General features: G+C 57.5%; 4 protein-coding genes across 4 annotated transcripts; 1 reads left to right on the top strand and 3 right to left on the bottom strand.

Annotated features, from left to right (window-relative positions):
- Positions 1 to 921: 921 nt before the first annotated feature.
- On the bottom strand, positions 922 to 2,582 carry GUITHDRAFT_78576 (hypothetical protein; the record flags this gene model as incomplete). The annotated part of the gene is made up of 3 exons (XM_005823799.1): positions 922 to 1,161; positions 1,296 to 1,551; positions 1,975 to 2,582. 3 exons carry the CDS (start codon positions 2,580 to 2,582, stop codon positions 922 to 924), a joined length of 1,104 nt encoding a protein of 367 aa, XP_005823856.1.
- A 1,090-nt stretch (positions 2,583 to 3,672) lies between these two features.
- On the top strand, positions 3,673 to 8,058 carry GUITHDRAFT_116897 (hypothetical protein; the record flags this gene model as incomplete). The annotated part of the gene is made up of 12 exons (XM_005823798.1): positions 3,673 to 3,925; positions 3,978 to 5,233; positions 5,296 to 5,553; positions 5,600 to 6,775; positions 6,824 to 6,898; positions 7,043 to 7,090; positions 7,226 to 7,348; positions 7,391 to 7,462; positions 7,507 to 7,686; positions 7,731 to 7,808; positions 7,900 to 7,947; positions 8,032 to 8,058. The coding sequence occupies 12 exons, from the start codon at positions 3,673 to 3,675 to the stop codon at positions 8,056 to 8,058; spliced, it is 3,594 nt and encodes a 1,197-aa protein (XP_005823855.1).
- Positions 8,059 to 8,704: 646 nt separating this feature from the next.
- Positions 8,705 to 10,468, bottom strand: GUITHDRAFT_78618 (hypothetical protein; the record flags this gene model as incomplete). The annotated part of the gene is made up of 6 exons (XM_005823797.1): positions 8,705 to 8,821; positions 8,917 to 9,033; positions 9,084 to 9,481; positions 9,677 to 9,806; positions 10,029 to 10,236; positions 10,287 to 10,468. Coding segments are annotated over 6 exons (1,152 nt in total), but the record flags the coding sequence as incomplete, so codon positions are not given.
- A 2,009-nt stretch (positions 10,469 to 12,477) lies between these two features.
- Positions 12,478 to 15,473, bottom strand: GUITHDRAFT_145375 (hypothetical protein; the record flags this gene model as incomplete). The annotated part of the gene is given in 8 exon segments (XM_005823796.1): positions 12,478 to 13,968; positions 14,019 to 14,174; positions 14,261 to 14,308; positions 14,357 to 14,910; positions 14,992 to 15,089; positions 15,117 to 15,205; positions 15,350 to 15,443; positions 15,463 to 15,473. The coding sequence occupies 8 exon segments, from the start codon at positions 15,471 to 15,473 to the stop codon at positions 12,478 to 12,480; spliced, it is 2,541 nt and encodes an 846-aa protein (XP_005823853.1).

The following is a 15,473-nucleotide window of genomic DNA, read 5'->3' as shown; positions in this document are numbered from 1 at the left end:
GGAGGAGGAGCAGGAGCAGGAGCAGAAAGAGCAGGAGCAGAAAGAGCAGGAGCAGAAAGAGCAGGAGCAGAAAGAGCAGGAGCAGGAGGGGGGAGGAGGGGCTGGGGATGGGGCAGGAGGGGTTTCAGTCACCACGAGGGAAGAAGAACCGATGATTCTGTCGATGAGGCTCTTGGAGGCGACACTGACGTCCACCTGCCTCGCTCCTCTGTCCAGGTCGCTGTGTTCGATCTTCCACTGGCACAGCATCGCAAAGTTCAGCAACGTCGACAACGAAGAGAAGGAGAGGGAGGAGGGGGGGGGATGAAGGACAACGGTGGGCGGGGTTGCAGAGCAGGAGGGGAATGGAGGGAGAATGAGAGAATGGAAGGGGAGCAGGGGAGTGGAGTCAGGGCAGCGGGAGGGTTCTACCTGCGCTACTGTGGAGTCGTTGGAGCAGGAGAAGAGATGATCGTCGTACACGAAGAGCGAGTTGACGGCTGTCTCGTGGTACGAGAACGCTGGCTCCAGCTCCTCCCCTGTATCCGTCAGGTAGCTGCGGATGACTCCGTCGCCGGTCCCTGCGAAGAGCAACTGACGGTGCTCGGCGAGGCAGAGGACAGGCTGAGACAGCTGGGCGTCAGCTCGTTGGCGATCAGGTGGAAAGGAGGAGGACCTGGGAGAGCTGGGGGCAGAAGAGCGTGCAGCGGCCGGTAGCGATGTCCCATCGCCTGCACCGCAGGATGTTCGATATGAGAGGGCGTCCGGAGGAGGAGGAGGAGGAGGAGGAGGAGGAGGAGGAGGAGGAGGAGGAGGAGGAAGGAAGGAAGGAAGGAAGGAGGGAAGAGAAACAAGAGTGGAGGGATGAGGAGGAGGGAACGAGGGGGGCGGGGGGGGGGGGCACAGTGAGACAGCAACGAAAACGCAGCTCTCAGAGGCGACTCAGAGGAGGATTGCGAGGTAGGAGGCATGCGACGGCGGGTAGAGCACCCACCTGATGGTCTTGTCCCAGGACGCGCTGTAAATGTAGGGGTCGGCCACTACCAAGGAGGCAACGACGGCAGTATGTCCCTCGTACACGAAGATGCACTCCCCTGTGTCCGTCCGCCATGCTCGGATCGTGCAGTCCCTTGAGCCGCTGAAGACGACGCCGACACCAGCGGCAAGACAGTAGATCGGGTCCTACATCACCGAAAGTCATGTCCAGGGGACAGGAGCAGGAGAATGGGCAGTAGCTGGAAGAAGAAGGAGCAGGGGCAGGGGCAGGAGCTGTAAAAATGCAGAAAGGGGAGGAGGAGGTGCAGGAGAATCCTCACGTTGTGGGCGTTCAGCTCGGCGATGAAGCGGCAGGTCGCCACGTCCCATTTCCTAATGGAGCTGTCCCAGGAGCCCGAGAACAAGGATCCCTCGCTGACGAGCAGGCAGGAGACCCAGTCCGAGTGCCCACTCAGCGTTTCGAGGCACCGGCCGGTCGCTACGTCCCACTTCTTGATGCTGCAGTCTGCTGATGCCGAGAACACGACCTCCCCTTCCCCTGCCACAGTGACGGCAAGCACGCGGTCCTTGTGCTCGCTCCATCGCATCTGCTTCGCGTCCGAGGAAGGGTTGAGAGGGGTGCAGCCGATAGTGCGGTCTGAGGAGGCAGAGAACACCAGGCCCTCCGACACCACCACGCCATGCACTTTGTCGTCGTGCAGGCCGTTGTAAACGTTGACTAGCGACTGACTCGCCGGAGTCTCCGAGGACTCGTGCGGCGCTGGGCGGTGACCGACCTCCATGTCCTCCATCAGGTCGCCAAGGAACGAAGTCGCTCCTGGCGGGAACGAGAATCGTTCCTTCTTAGATGTCGTCGTCAGGCTCTTATGTTCCTCCTGCCCATTTGCCTGAACCGTCGCTGTTGAGACCTTCTCCCACACTCTGCACGTGCGATCGCCGCTGGAAGCGATGACGACATGTCCCTCCACCATCACCATGGTAAGACCGGCTCGAGCGAACTGATCGGATGTCAGAGGCTCTGTCTGCGCGCTGTTTTGATCCCACACGTACAGGTGCGCGTCGTTGCCTGCCCCAAAGATCTTCCCTGCCGTCAGCGTGATCCCTCGCATCCCCGCGTTCGCCTTGCACACCCGCACGCACTGGCCCGTCTGCGTGTCCCACACGCGGATGGTCGAGTCGAAGGAGGAGCTGTAAAGAGAGTCGCCCTGCACCTTGAGGTCCGTCACGCAGTCAGTGTGCCCCATGTACTCTCGCAGCTGCGAGCCAGACAGCCAGTCCCACTGCCTGATGGTGCAGTCGTCGGCTCCCGTGAAGAGGATGTCCTCCTGCACAGCGAGAGAGAGGACGGGGCCCGTGTGCCCCTTGAGCACAGCAACGCACTTAGAATCTTTCTCCCTCCACACCCGCACCGTCTTGTCTCGTGATGCAGAGATCAACCAGTTCTCCCTCACCGCCAGCCGGTAAACGGCTTCTGAATGTCCCTTGTACGTCGCCACCAGCGTCTTCTCCTTGATGTCCCACTTTGCTATCGTCGTGTCGAATGATCCGCTGTACAAGAAGCCCTGGCTGACGGTCAGGCAGCAAACACCTTGCTCATGGCTCTTCATCTCTGTGCCCTCCTTCCCCTTCACTTCTACGGCTCGGAAGTCTGTGATGAAGCTCCCTGTCTCCAGGTCCCACTCCTTGATCAGTCCTGCAGGCTCTGCATATCAGACGGATCGGGCACGAGGCAGGTGCACGACAGAGGGAACTGCCAAGGCAGGTCGTACCGTCACTCGAGGCCGTGATCAACCGTTCGCGCTCGTCATCCCGTTTCTTCTTGACGACAACAAAACAGTTCACAACATCCTTGAGGTCAAAACAAACGTCAGTGCGAGCATGCACTTCCAGGCGTGTCAGGTACGAACATCGGTCGCTAGCACAAGCAACAACAAGAACAATTGACACACAGAACGAGTGAGGAAGCATCAACCTTGTGTCCCTTGAAGGATCTTCTGTGAAGATACCCACTCTTTGTGAGCATGCGCGTCTCTCCTCCTCCTCCTCCTCCTCCTCCTCCTCCTCTCCGCCGCGCCACCGGTTGCCCGCCTGCCATGCTGACGCTTTGGTGTTGGCGATGAGGCGGGCTGTGTGGGTTCGGGCCCGGAGTCCCCCGGGCCGGGCCCGGTGGTCACTAGAGATCAGTTACAAACTTGGGGAGTTGTAACCGACAGCCAGTGTCGCTGTAACTGTCGACACTCTATTTTCTCTTGTCATGCAGGGAGCAGTGCGGGGAGGGGAGGAGGGAGGGAGGGGGAGAAACGAACGGACGAACATGCAGGCAGAGAGCGAGAGCGAGAGAGAGAGACAGCGAGAGAGACAGCGAGAGAGATAGAGGTGTGAGGGAAGACGCAGCTAGTGATCAACAAGTAGGATAACCAAGTTATATTGATAGGATATTAATGGGGGGGGGGAGTGGGGAGTGGGGCGTGTTTAGGCTGCAAGAATATTGAGAGAGCAAAACATAGATATCAGGAAGAAACACGTTTCAAACAAATGATGATGGGTGGGAGCGTTTGTTGTCTCCTCTCAATCAAGAGTGCTCTTGTCAACTTGATCATATCCCTTGACGCGCACGACTTAGCACAGATGAGGCAACCGTAGCTGGAGGAGAATAGCCAACCAAGACCGTCTGGAACCAGTAACATCTGAAATATCATGGGTGAGAACAAGCTAGGCTTGAACGCGTCGTTCGACATCCAGTCAGGCTTTCTCCTCGTCTCGGCAAATCCGAATCTCGGAGATGAGATTTCCGGAAAGAAAGGCCATGAGAGAGGAGACATGTACATCCGACCGCATAAGATTGTGAGCAAAGCTGGAACAGAATCCTCAGGCTGGTACTACCCGCGAGAAGGCGATCGGGTGATCGCGTTCAACTACACCATCTTCAAAGCTCCAGCTAACTGGTTGGGTGAGTCCTCTTTGACCTGATGACTCTGCATTGTTCTGACTGTTCTGAGTAGATGTTGACCCCCCTGGTCCCGTGAAGTCATGGAGCACTGACGGTCGACGGATGCTATGGAAGGAGTTCTTTGAGTCTCTGTGGCAACATTCTGTGGAAAGGGCGCTGGTGACAAACCCGTGCTACTTGGAGCTCGAGAGAGGTATATCGGGATGGCTGGGTACAACTTGGGAAGCATACGGCCTTAGTCTCTCTTGGCACTGTCAGGATCCTCATCTTCGTGAGCAGTTCTATGTGGAGATGATGAAAGATAATGCTCTGCTCTCGGGGTTTGGGCTGTGTATCGACAACAGAGATTGGTCCATCACGTATGTCGAGCCCGGTACTGTAGCTGACCGGCTTGGAATCGTGCTTGGAAGCACAGTCGTGAAGATGAATGGAGCACCCGTGGCTAAGCGCACGATTCCTTCTTTCCTGCGGGAGATGGAAGGTGCAAGTGAACTTAGTTTGGCCATACTGCGGAATTCGCAAGGGAAAGTCACGGGATACAATATAGTGATGAAAGTTGCAGACATTCTCCCTGGCAAGGAGTTGGTGGCTGATAAGTTGGATCGATCAATCGCTGGGAGTCTGCCTTTCAATGCACTTCGGGCCGTGTCCATGAACGATCCACGAGATGCCAAGGAAGTGCCGTACGAAGAGAGCTCGCTCAGCGTGGACGTGGAGACTGGGCCAGGAGAAGGAGCAGAGCCAGCCAAGGACAGTGTCCAAGTGGATGCGAGGGAAGAGACATGCACAGATGCTCTGAGACCTGCTGCGAATCTCAACAGTACGTGCAGGGTGAAAGACGAGATCGTGAAGCTCGACTCTCAACCTACGCCTGTTCCAGCTGAAGGTCCACCGGCAAAGGAGAACGCAGGGGAAACCGAAGCTGGAAAAGCAGCTCGTTGGACCGTCTACACCCCCCCAGCAGGTGTCAGCACCGACAGGCTGTGGCAGGACAGCCCAAACGACCAGCAGAGGCAGGAGGAGCCGGTCGTGACCATGACCAAAGAAAGTTCGAATGAGAATGGTCTCTCAGCAACAAGTCATGAGAAGATGGACATGATGGTAGCAGCGGTTGACAACATCGTGTCCCTTGTGAAGAGCTCGGTGGTCCCTGAAGTTGCTGCTGCTCGTGGTGATCAGGCCGGCCGGAAGAATCCCCCCCGGGGAAACGCCGGCAAGAAGAAATCCTCTGAGAAGCAGTCCGAATCTTGGCCGAATGCTCTGGACGCCCAACCTGCTCAGAGTCGAGCAGCAACGGCAGACTCCAAGGTGACTCTGACCGAGAGGACGAGTGATGTTTGAATGCCTGACGTGATGGTTGTCGACACCAGATGAATGGAGCCAAGGGGAAGTCCAAGAACGGCACCAAGGTCGTCCCACGTGCTGTGCCGATCGAATGTGAGCTGTCGGAGAAAGCTGGAGGTCAAGAGGTCGCCAGCGCTAGGATGCGAGTCAAACGGGAGCCTCCTGCTCGTCGTGAAGGATCGAGCAGCGATAGGCTGAGCTCCCCCAAGGTAGACCGGGGAATGAGGGAGATGATCTCACCACCCCCTGACCTCTCCGTGAGGGCTGAGCTGGTGAATGTAGGGGTGAGAGGAGCCGTTGGTGCTCCTCTTGGCTGACGGATGCTGGCAGGATCAGGATGGGACGCTTTCATCCGACAACAGCGATACTGTGGATCCTTCGAGCGTCAGACTGGAGGCCAGGGATCTCCAAGACTTGTACTCCACCGCCATGGAAGCCTTCAGCCTGCAGAAGAAGCTCCTTCAGGCGCTGAAAGACGGTGCCATGGAGGATTCATGCGAGCAGCAGCAGCAGCAGCAGCAGCAGCAGCAGCCATCCACTGCTGACTCAGCAGCGACGTCTGGCCATGAGAAGCTGAGGAAGGAGGATCTGGAGAAGCTACTCAAGGACCTCACTCAGCAGCTCCTCAACGGCAGCAGCATGATACGAGCGCAGCTCTTGAGAGCCAAGTCTGTCCAGCAGGAGCTCGAGTCGTTGAGGACCGTGGTTGCCAGCGCTCCGCCAGCAGGAGCAGGGGCTCTGGCAGTGACACAGGGGCAGAGAGACAGTGAGTGCGGGCCCGAGGATGGTGCGGAGGGAGAGGAGGTCCCTGAAGTGTCGAGCGATCGGGAAGTACTTGTGGAGTCATCTGAACTAGAGTCTTGCGGGAGGGAGGGAGGGGGAGAGGTGGCGGGGGATGGAAGCGGAAGGAATGCGGAGCTGCTGGAATGGTACAGAAAGATCTCCGAGGTCACGCTGAACGCTAGGGATGAGCTGGAGGGAAGAAGCTGTGCTCAGTCGCTGACCCTCTCCTCTCCTCCTGCTCCCGTGGACGATGATGGAGGAGCAGGAGGGTCAGGGGAGGAGGCAGCCAACATCTCCTCCAGCTCCCTTCTTGTGCTTCTCAACGCGCTCAGAAGTCTTCCTCCTCCCGACTGGCTGAAGCGAAGTTCCTCGAGGACCGAACGGTCCTCGAGGAAGTCAAAGGGATGGGAAGGAGATTCGGCGAAGTCAAAGGGATGGGAAGGAGACGAGGAGGCTGAGGATGAAGCTAGGAAGAGGCAGCTGAAGGATGCAAGATCCTCTCGCCGTGATCATCCTGAACAGGAACTGCAGAGGATCTCAGAGCATGTCGGGACTTTCGTCCTCTCGGCTCAGCAGTTGATGGACTCGTTGGATTCTTGTTTACTAGCCTGTGACTCTGCCTTCCGCTCTCGCTCTGCATCTTCCTCTGCCTCTCCCTCGCTCCATATGTTGGAGTCAACGGCAGCTGGGGATGAAAACAAGTGCCGCAGGCTGGAGGAGGAGGTAAATGCTTCTCTCCCCTCTGACTGCATCTGACAAACACGCGACTAGCTGCTTGAGCAGGTTCGACGGAACGAGCTCCTACAGCAGATGTCCGACAGAACCATCGCCGAGTGCAGACTACAGGTAGAGGAGCCAACAGGAAGGGAAGAGGGCGGGGAAGGGGGAGAGAGATGGGGAGAGAGGAGGAAAGGGAGGGCGAGAAGAAGAGAGTAGGGAGGGCAACACGGGGGGAGGGGGGAGAGGAAGTTTGGATGATTCAGTTTGCAGGTTCAGTACTCAAAGGAGGCGGAGGGGCAGCTAGTGCACGACCTTGAGGTTCGAACTCTTCTTCCTCCAACCCCTCCCTCCCTCCCTCCCTCCCTCCATCCATCCATCCATCCATCCATCCATCCGTCCGTCCGTCCATCCATCCATCTTCTTTGCGTCTTGCTCTTACAACTCTTCCTGTAGAGCTCAAGACTGGAGCTGCACATCATGTCCGAGGAGCTGGAGGCCGTTCGAGCAAGCGAGAGTGAGCACAAGGAGCAGGCGGAGCGACTGCGGAGGAGGGTGAAGATGCTAGAGGACGAAAAGGTCAAGTGCTTCCTCCTCCTGTGCCTCGTGACCCAACAGCAGAAGGAACTCGAGCAAGCGATGGAGAAGGAGAGGCAGCGAAGCTCGCGGAGAGACGCATCCCCCGCCCAACCTGTCTGTCTTCCTCCTCCTCCTCTTGTCCTGACCTCAGGCTTCAGGACTCGCCGGATCTCCCCAGAGGGAAGAGTCCAGTTGGCATGGCGAGCGGCTTCAGCTCGATAGCGCAGGAGGGGGAGCAAGTAGCGAAGAGGAGCGGGGCAGGGAGGGGCGGCAAGCTAGGAGGGGTCGGAGATCAGAGGATGGTAGGGGGAGAAGAACTCATGAAGCTGCTGGAGAAGGTGCGGCAAGCGTATCGTGACAGCTGCGTCTGACGAGGGAACAGGCGTGGGAAGAAGGGAAGGAAGCTGCAGAGAGGAGGATGGAGTTCGAGAAGAAGGAGCTGCAAGAGCAATGGCAGAAGGTAAATCTCAACCATCTCCAACTTTTCTCCTCCTCCTCCTCCTCCTGTCCGCCATCCTCCCCCCTCAGCACGCATGATGACGGGCATGCAGGTGAAGGATATCAAGCTCAAGGAAAAGCAGTCCAAGACCATGCTGAAGGTGTGCTGGGGGAGGGGGAGGAAGAAAGTGCTGGGGGAGGGGGGAGGAAAAAAGGAGGAGGGAGGGGCTGAGATCTGCATGCAGGCGATAACTCAGCGCAAGGTGTGGTGAGGGTGTTGTTGTCTAGCGTTACATACATTCAATCCTCGTCCTCGGAGAGCTGCAAGTCGAACACCTCGTCCTCCTTGTCGTCCGCTACGGGATGGGATGCGGCGACTCCTCCTACTTTGCTCTTCTTGGTCTTCTTCTTCGTTGCCGTTTCTTTCTTCGTGCTCTCCTCCTCTCCCTTCTTCTTTGCCGCCCTCTCCTGCCTCTCTCGCTTCCTCTTTTCTCTCCTCGCCTCCTTCCATCTCGGCTCTTTCGCTGTCTTGCCGTCCTCTTCAGCTCCAGTCGCCTCCTCCTCATCATCATCATCGTCCTCCTCCTCCTTGGCCTCCACCTGCTCAGTCGTCAGGCCTTCTCCCTCCTTTAGCGGGTTCACCTTGGCGTTTCTCTTCTCCATCAGCGTCTTCAAGTCTCCCCCGATTGTCGCCGACTGCAGCCACGCTGAGCGAAGCGGGGCCTGGCGGAGAGTCAGGACATGAGAGAGAGGAGGGAAGAAGAGAGGAGAGGATGCAATGTAGGCAAACGAGAGTGAGAAGGGGAGGGAGAAGAAGGGGGGGAAGGAGGAGGAGGAGGAGGAGGAGGAGGAGGGGAGGGAGAAGAAGGGTAGGAGGAGGAGGGGGAGAAGGGGAAGAGGAACGACCTGTCCTTGAGGGTCGGCGGATTGGAGAGCATTAATAGGAAGAACTTCCTGGGGCGAGATGCTCGACGAGTTTCTCAACCTCGCGATGAAGGAGGCGTTGCGCTCGAAACGCTCGATCACGTCCTTGACCTGAGAAGCGAGAGAGTGAGGAGGGAGACAGGGAAAGCAGGGAGGAGGGGAGAGACAGAGGAAGCGACAAGGAGGGGAGGAGGGAAGGAGCTGACCTGACGGCGAAACCTCGAGACCTGCGTTGCCTTGGCGAACAACCTGAGCTGCATGATGCAGGGAACGACGAGCTCGGGGAAGGACGGGCTGTAGCAGCAGGAGCCGTAGAAGAGGACCTGACAGGAAGGGGTAAGGAAGCCTCTTCCTCCGACTCCTCGACCAGCACCAGAGTCTTGAGCGTCTCCTCGAAGGCGGCCTCCTGGTAGAGGCGGGTGGACAGGACCGTCTTGCTGACTTTGATGCCGACCTGGAAGTCGTGGGGGTGCGAGCCAGCCTTGACGGAGGTGTTGTGAAGGTCGCGCTTGGTGAAGATGTCGAGGATGTGGGGAGAGAGGGGGATGTAAACCTCGCAGTGCCGCTGGACCCGCACGAGAACCTGGCAGACCTGCAGGCGGAGCGGGAGATGCTTCGGGGCGTTGAGGTAGGTGAGGACACCGAGGGCGATCTGAACCAGGGGATAGACGAGGGGGCCCAGCGCGTCCTTGCCGGGGTAGGAAGAGAGCATCCTCCCCCAGAGCTTGAGGGAGTTGAGGTACTGCCAGCTCGAGATCACCTTGTGAGCGTCTGCGAGCTCCGGTCAGGCCTCATGACTTGCCTTACAGCAGGAAGAGGAAGCAGAGGCGAAGAGCGAGAGGTGAGGGAGAGCAACGGCAGCAGCAGCTAGAGCGGCAGCGAAAGCAGTGGCAGTAGCATGAGAAGGAGCAGGAGCAGGAGCAGGAGCACAAGAGACGCAGGAAAGGATGGGAAGGGAACCGGCACTCTTGGAGGCAGAGGTTGTGATAGCTGAGCGGAGCTGGATGGCCATCTGGCGGATGTAGACAAAGGAATGCTCGTAGGCAATGTTCTTGTCCAGCCCGAAGAGTTCAACGACACATTGAGCCATGAAAGCCTTGGCAACAAGTCAGAACCCGCCTGCCATGTTCCTCTCCGTCTCCTGCTCCCTTCCTCTCAGCTCCTCTCAGCTCCTCTCAGCTCCTCTCAGCTCCTCTCAGCTCCTCTCAGCTCCTCTCAGCTCCTCTCAGCTCCTCTCTCCCCTTGCACTTTCGTGTCCTACGCTCACATCTCCCTTCAGCTTTCCCCCTTCCCCCATCCCCTCCAGGTCGCTCGTTACCTGCCCCTCGATGACGTTGAGGTTGGTGAACTTGCAGTGTCGCACGTAGGTGAGGTAGAGCCCCTTGTAGCAGCCGTCGATGAAGGGGTAGGGCATCTCCACTGCCAGCCGGCGGACCAGGAAGAATGCCTGAACGCGGTTGCTCTCGACGCTCCCGAAGACTTGGAGGGAAAGCTTCAGCAGCTTCCTGGCGATCTTGGGGAAAGGGCTTCACAAGCTGGAGGTCAGCTGGACAAGAGAAGAAAGAAGCAGGAGCACCGGATGTAGGCCAGCAGCCTCTCAGCATGTCGGAGGAGCAGATGCGTCATAGTTGGGTCCGTCAGCGTCTCGAGGAAGTTTACCATGCTCTTGACGTACCTGCCACGAGTGGTCAGACACCCGCTGGGACTTGACCTGCAAGTGTCTCTCACGCTTTGATGGGGAGGGAAATTCGCTTCCATCTGTCACTTGACTGAGGATTCGCTTTCTTGGCTGCTCCTCCTTCCTCCGAGGGCTTCAGCTTCAGGTAGAGGCTCAAGTAAATGTGCATCTTCGTCAGGCACATGCGCATCAGCCGCTCGAAGACTTGTGCGCTGACGATTCGAAACTTGAACTTGTTCTTGGCCCGTTCGACAGCCTCCGCATCCTTACCCTTGGTATCGACCACATCCTCCACGTTGCATGCGCTTTCAAACGCTCTGATCAGATCGCGGAGCCCCTTGAAAGATTCTCCTCCCAGCAGCGACCTGTTCCACCTGTCCAAAGTCTGCAATGTGAGGATCTGGACCCCGTCGTCCTCGTCCTCTCCCTCCTCCTTGCCGGCCTCAGCCTGCTGACCTTCATCCCCCCCCTCGTCCTCTGAGTCGTCAAAGTTGAGCAAGTCCTTATCGTTCTCCTGGAGGTACTTGTAGAATTCTGGCTGCTCCACTTTCAGTCTCTCAAGGTCCTGCTTGTGCTTCGAGATCGCATCTGTGTCTGAGAGATCGTCGTCCTCCCCTTCGCCCTCGTCCTCGTCCTCCCCTTCGCCCTCCTCGCCATCGCTCTCTGCCTCAGATGGCTCTTCCTCCTCAAGAGCCTCAAAAAATCCTTTCTCGAGGAAGTCTTCAACGTCTTTATCATAATCGTCTCCTTTCTTGCTTTGGACCTTTTCCTTCGACACCTCCTGGCTCTCCTCCTCCTCCTCCTCCTCCTCCTCCTCCTCGCTCTTTCCCTTCCTTTCAGCCTCCAGCTCTTGAGGAGACTTTCTCGCGCCCCACTTCTTCTTCTCTCTGTAGTTGATCTTCTTCCTCATCTTCCTCGCCTTGAGCTCATCGCTCAGCCGCTTCTGGCTGAACCTCTTCGTTGCCTTCGACACTTTCCCCATGGCTGCACGTGCGGTGGCGCGGATACCGTTCCGGATAATTATCGGATACTGTCCCGGATACTCACGAGTAACTTACTGGCACGGGGGGCGGGGGGGCCGGCGGGCCGCCGCGGCTTTGTGGCTCGGAACCTCACCTGCCACTGCGAGCCTGCCCAGTGAGCCTTCGGACTCCGAGTCCCAGTCCGCTCAGTCACGGGGGCGGTAGTACCGGCCACGCGCACGGTCGTCCGATACCGTGGTCACTGACCCCCGCCGCCGGCCCCCCGGGGGCGGCGGGCCGCGCGCGGCCCGGGCGCGGGAGTCACACGGAGGGAACGTAATGTCATACGTAATGTCACAGGGGAGGCCGGCGGGCCCCCCTTGCCGCCGCGGCTCAGTCCGCCGGTCACGCCGCTGGCACGGATGGCAGTCACGGGCGCCCGGGGGGGCGGCCGGCGCGCAGTACGCCGGGGGCGCTGGCCCGAGGTGCCTGGGCCCCGCCGCCGCCGTGCCAGCCCACTACTAGGGAATTGACCGTCAAACTGGCGGCCCGGGCCCGGGCCTTCCGACGTGACTCTGAATTCCCAAGTTCCGTGTGACTGAGAAACTTCCGGGCGGCCGTCGGACCATCGGATCGGACTCAGCAGCCTCAGTCAGCGGCCGCAGCGGCGCCGCTGCAACCGAACACCGGGTATTCCGAGCCCGACGATCGTCGGACGCCGGGGGTACGCCGGACTCAGACGGTCACTCAGTGAGTCAAGCAATCATTCATGATTGGCAAATGACCGTCCGATCGCCGGGGGGGACCGGGTGCACTGAGTCACTGAGCCCGGCCCGGGGTGATTGGGTATTCTTCCTTTGGTCGTATAAACACTTTTTACGCCCTCACAGAGTCACCGAGCGGATGGAACCGAACCGTGTGAAGTCAAAGTTGGGCGACAGGAGGAAGAGAGCCTGGCAGCATCGAAGCATTCACAACTGTCGCAGAGACAAGTAGAGCATTGAAAATTGATTATTAGAACCTTCACAGAAGCATCGCAAGTACAAGAGGCGAGGAAAAACTTAGAATCGAAGTGAAGAAGCGAAGAGATGTACAGAGGTGAAGCGAAGTGAAGGAGAGGAGTGAAGTCAAGGAGAGAAGCGAGCCTCCAGTCTTCGACGAGCTTGAGCAAGCTCCATCGCTCTCGCCTTCCATCCCAGGGAGAAGTCAGACCTGATCAAACCGTTGAAACCGGGCAGCAGCGAAGGAGGGAGCTCGTGCTGCTTGCCCTCCGACTTCGCTTGGGGAAAACGCCTGTCACTGTACTCCGGAGCCACCACCGGGATCTGCCTCTTCCCCTCCTCCTCCTCTTCCTCCTGCAGGCGTTTCCGCACTCCATTAGTACGCCTGTGATCGCGGAGAGCCTTCCATAGTTGCTTCGATTCCCTCCTCGTCACCCCGCACCTGTCCATGACGTCGTCGAAGTGCTCCTCGTCGTTCCGGAGCGCCTCGACGTCTGCCGCCTCCAGCACTCCACCTCGCTCCAACTTCTCCACCACAAACTCACAGTCCACTTCCTCTAGCATCCCCCGCGCCTGGTCGCTCATCCTTGCTCCTGTCTTCTCTGACAGCTCCACCCCAGACTCGTCGATCTCTCCACGAATTGTCGCCTCTAGGGCTGATGCTTCTGGGGAGGGCTGCGAGTGAGGGCCGTGAGCGCCTCCCCGCTCCTTGTCCGACATCGTCCTGGTAGCTGCTGGCTCCCCTCGTGTGTGAACGAGGTAGGAGAGCTCGTCCAGAGCGGTCACAACGTACTTGAGGATGAAGAGAATCGAAGATGTCCCGTTGTCCTCGTGCGTCTCCAGCGCGATCGTCCGCGAGACCACTCGCTGCACATATCTGCGGAGGTGGAAGCGCATGAACTGCATGAACTGCTGCCTGTCCATGCCCTCCTCTGCGATGCGCTCGACGTCGAGCAGGTTGGAACCGTGCGAGTTCATGACGCGCATCATCTCGACGAGCCCATGACTGTCAATCTGCACAATCGGACGGAACGCCAGCTTCCTCAAGCCAGCCGAAAACTCTGACAGCGTGAGAACCTCGTCGTCGTTGTCGACGAGGACTTGAAAGAGGTCGCTGAGGCGCCGGAGAAGGTCGTCAGTGCTGTGAAACTGCGAGAGGTGTGAGAGGAGGGGATCTAGAGTGGTATAGAGCAGCCTCAACTCTGAGTTTGAGTTCTTTTCCCTGTGCATGGCAGCCTTCTCGTCGGATGCCGCCTTGAGGAACTCGTCGAGCAGGACAGCAAGCACCACGTTGACGATGATCCATGAGACGATCAGGATGTAGCTCAGGAAGAAGATGGCTATGCTCGAGCTGTACCCTCCCAGCGGATCCATCATTGGCCGAGCAACGGAACTCGCCCAGCCATCTCCTGTCACGCACTGGAACATGGTGAAGAAAGCTCGCGAGAAGGTTCCAAAGAAGTCAGGAGACGACTGACTGAAGAGCCCAACCCCAAGGATGGCATAGACCATGTTCGCGAGCAACAGGATGACAAACACGTTGGCAACAGGAATGACGGAGGATGCCAATGCTGTAATAATCATCCGGAGAGACGTCAAACGCTTGAACACTCGGACCTGACGGCAGTTAGACAGGACAAGAATGGGTCCCAACGAAAGTCACTCACAACTTTCAGGACGCGGAGGATACGGAACCCCTTCACTCCCGGTATGTTGGAGGCGTAGAATGATAGCAGGGAGACAACAACAACAGAAGTATCCAAGACATTCCATGAATCCATCAGGAACGGAGTAATCCAGTTTGCAGTCACGTTGATAGCGAGCTTTGACATGCAGACGTCCAAGTGAACAAAGAAAAGCAGAAAACAGAAAATCAGCGACGAGACGCGACAAACAAAGAACGACTCACCTCAACCGTGAAGATGATGGTGAAGAAATTATCTGCGTTCTGAAAGAGCTGCCAACAACTCTATCACTATCGATATCAGCCAAAATCTCGACTCACATTATTGAGAGGATCGTCTGGTGCTGTGTTGAGCTCAGCCTCCGCAATGTTGAAGGCGAAATTGACGAAGATGAGGAGGATGACGAACAGTTGGAACGGGAAGCTGTCGTAGACCTTCTTCACCTTGGCATTCCAGCACTCCAACTTAGACAGCGCCCGTTGCTCCTTCGCCTTAGCAGCCGTGACGAGTTCCGTCAGGCACTCAATCCATTCCACACGCTCAAGGGGGCTACTGGCCTTGAAGGCGAGAGCGCGGACCTGATTCTCTCTCCTGCTGTAGACGCAGATGGCGAAGGATCGCTGGGTGGAGTCGTCGTAGATGTCGTCGCACGCGTGTTCCATGGGCCCGACCAGCAAGTCCTTGATAGACTGCAACGCTCGCAGGGGAGACATCTTCGGGGCATGACACTCCCGCTCGACGATCTGACGCGCGTCCATGTCCACGATGTCCGCAAGCCAGAAGCTTTCGAGCAGAGCTCCCGACTGATTATCACACACAAACAGTTTCATGTCCGACACCATCACTTTTCTTGGAAGCCATAATCCGCTCAAACCTGTGAGAGCAAGTCAAATTGAACATTGCGATTGCTCTTCAGATGTAAACGCTCAAAGGGAAGTGGCTGTTCACACCGTACCTGCTGATTGCTTAGAAAGCAAACTCTCTTTGACGATCTCCGATGCTTCAGGCAAGTTGTTCTGTGTTTCAGATCGCAAACTGTAGACAGTCGGCCGCCTGTAGGAAAATTGTCCAAGATTGAACCCTCTCTCGACGCCACCACAGCAGCAGCCATTTCGAATGAAGAAAACAGATGTTTCAGAGCTGTACGAGTTCACCACCGAGTTTTCAAACTGAAGCAGAACAATCAAGCGCTGGCATCGGTCCGATCGGGTGAGGCCGCTTGTTCGAGAGCTCTTGTGTTGAATACAGGATGACCCCAGATAGAGAGTTTCCCAGAATCTGAGGTATTCAAACAGATTATGCTAGATCAGCACCTTCTCTGCACATGCTTGATTTTCGCAGCAATCAGTTCTCGCACTTCCAGCCAGCTCGAACTGATTTGTTGACTTGACAAGGCCACCAGTAGTTCTGAATAAACAAAAGTCACATTATGGACAT

This window comes from Guillardia theta, assembly GCF_000315625.1.
Source record: "Guillardia theta CCMP2712 unplaced genomic scaffold GUITHscaffold_102, whole genome shotgun sequence".
Classification (NCBI taxonomy): Eukaryota; class Cryptophyceae; order Pyrenomonadales; family Geminigeraceae; genus Guillardia; species Guillardia theta.
The sequence above is the reverse complement of the archived record's forward strand: the minus strand, read 5'-3'. Positions and strand labels throughout refer to the sequence as shown.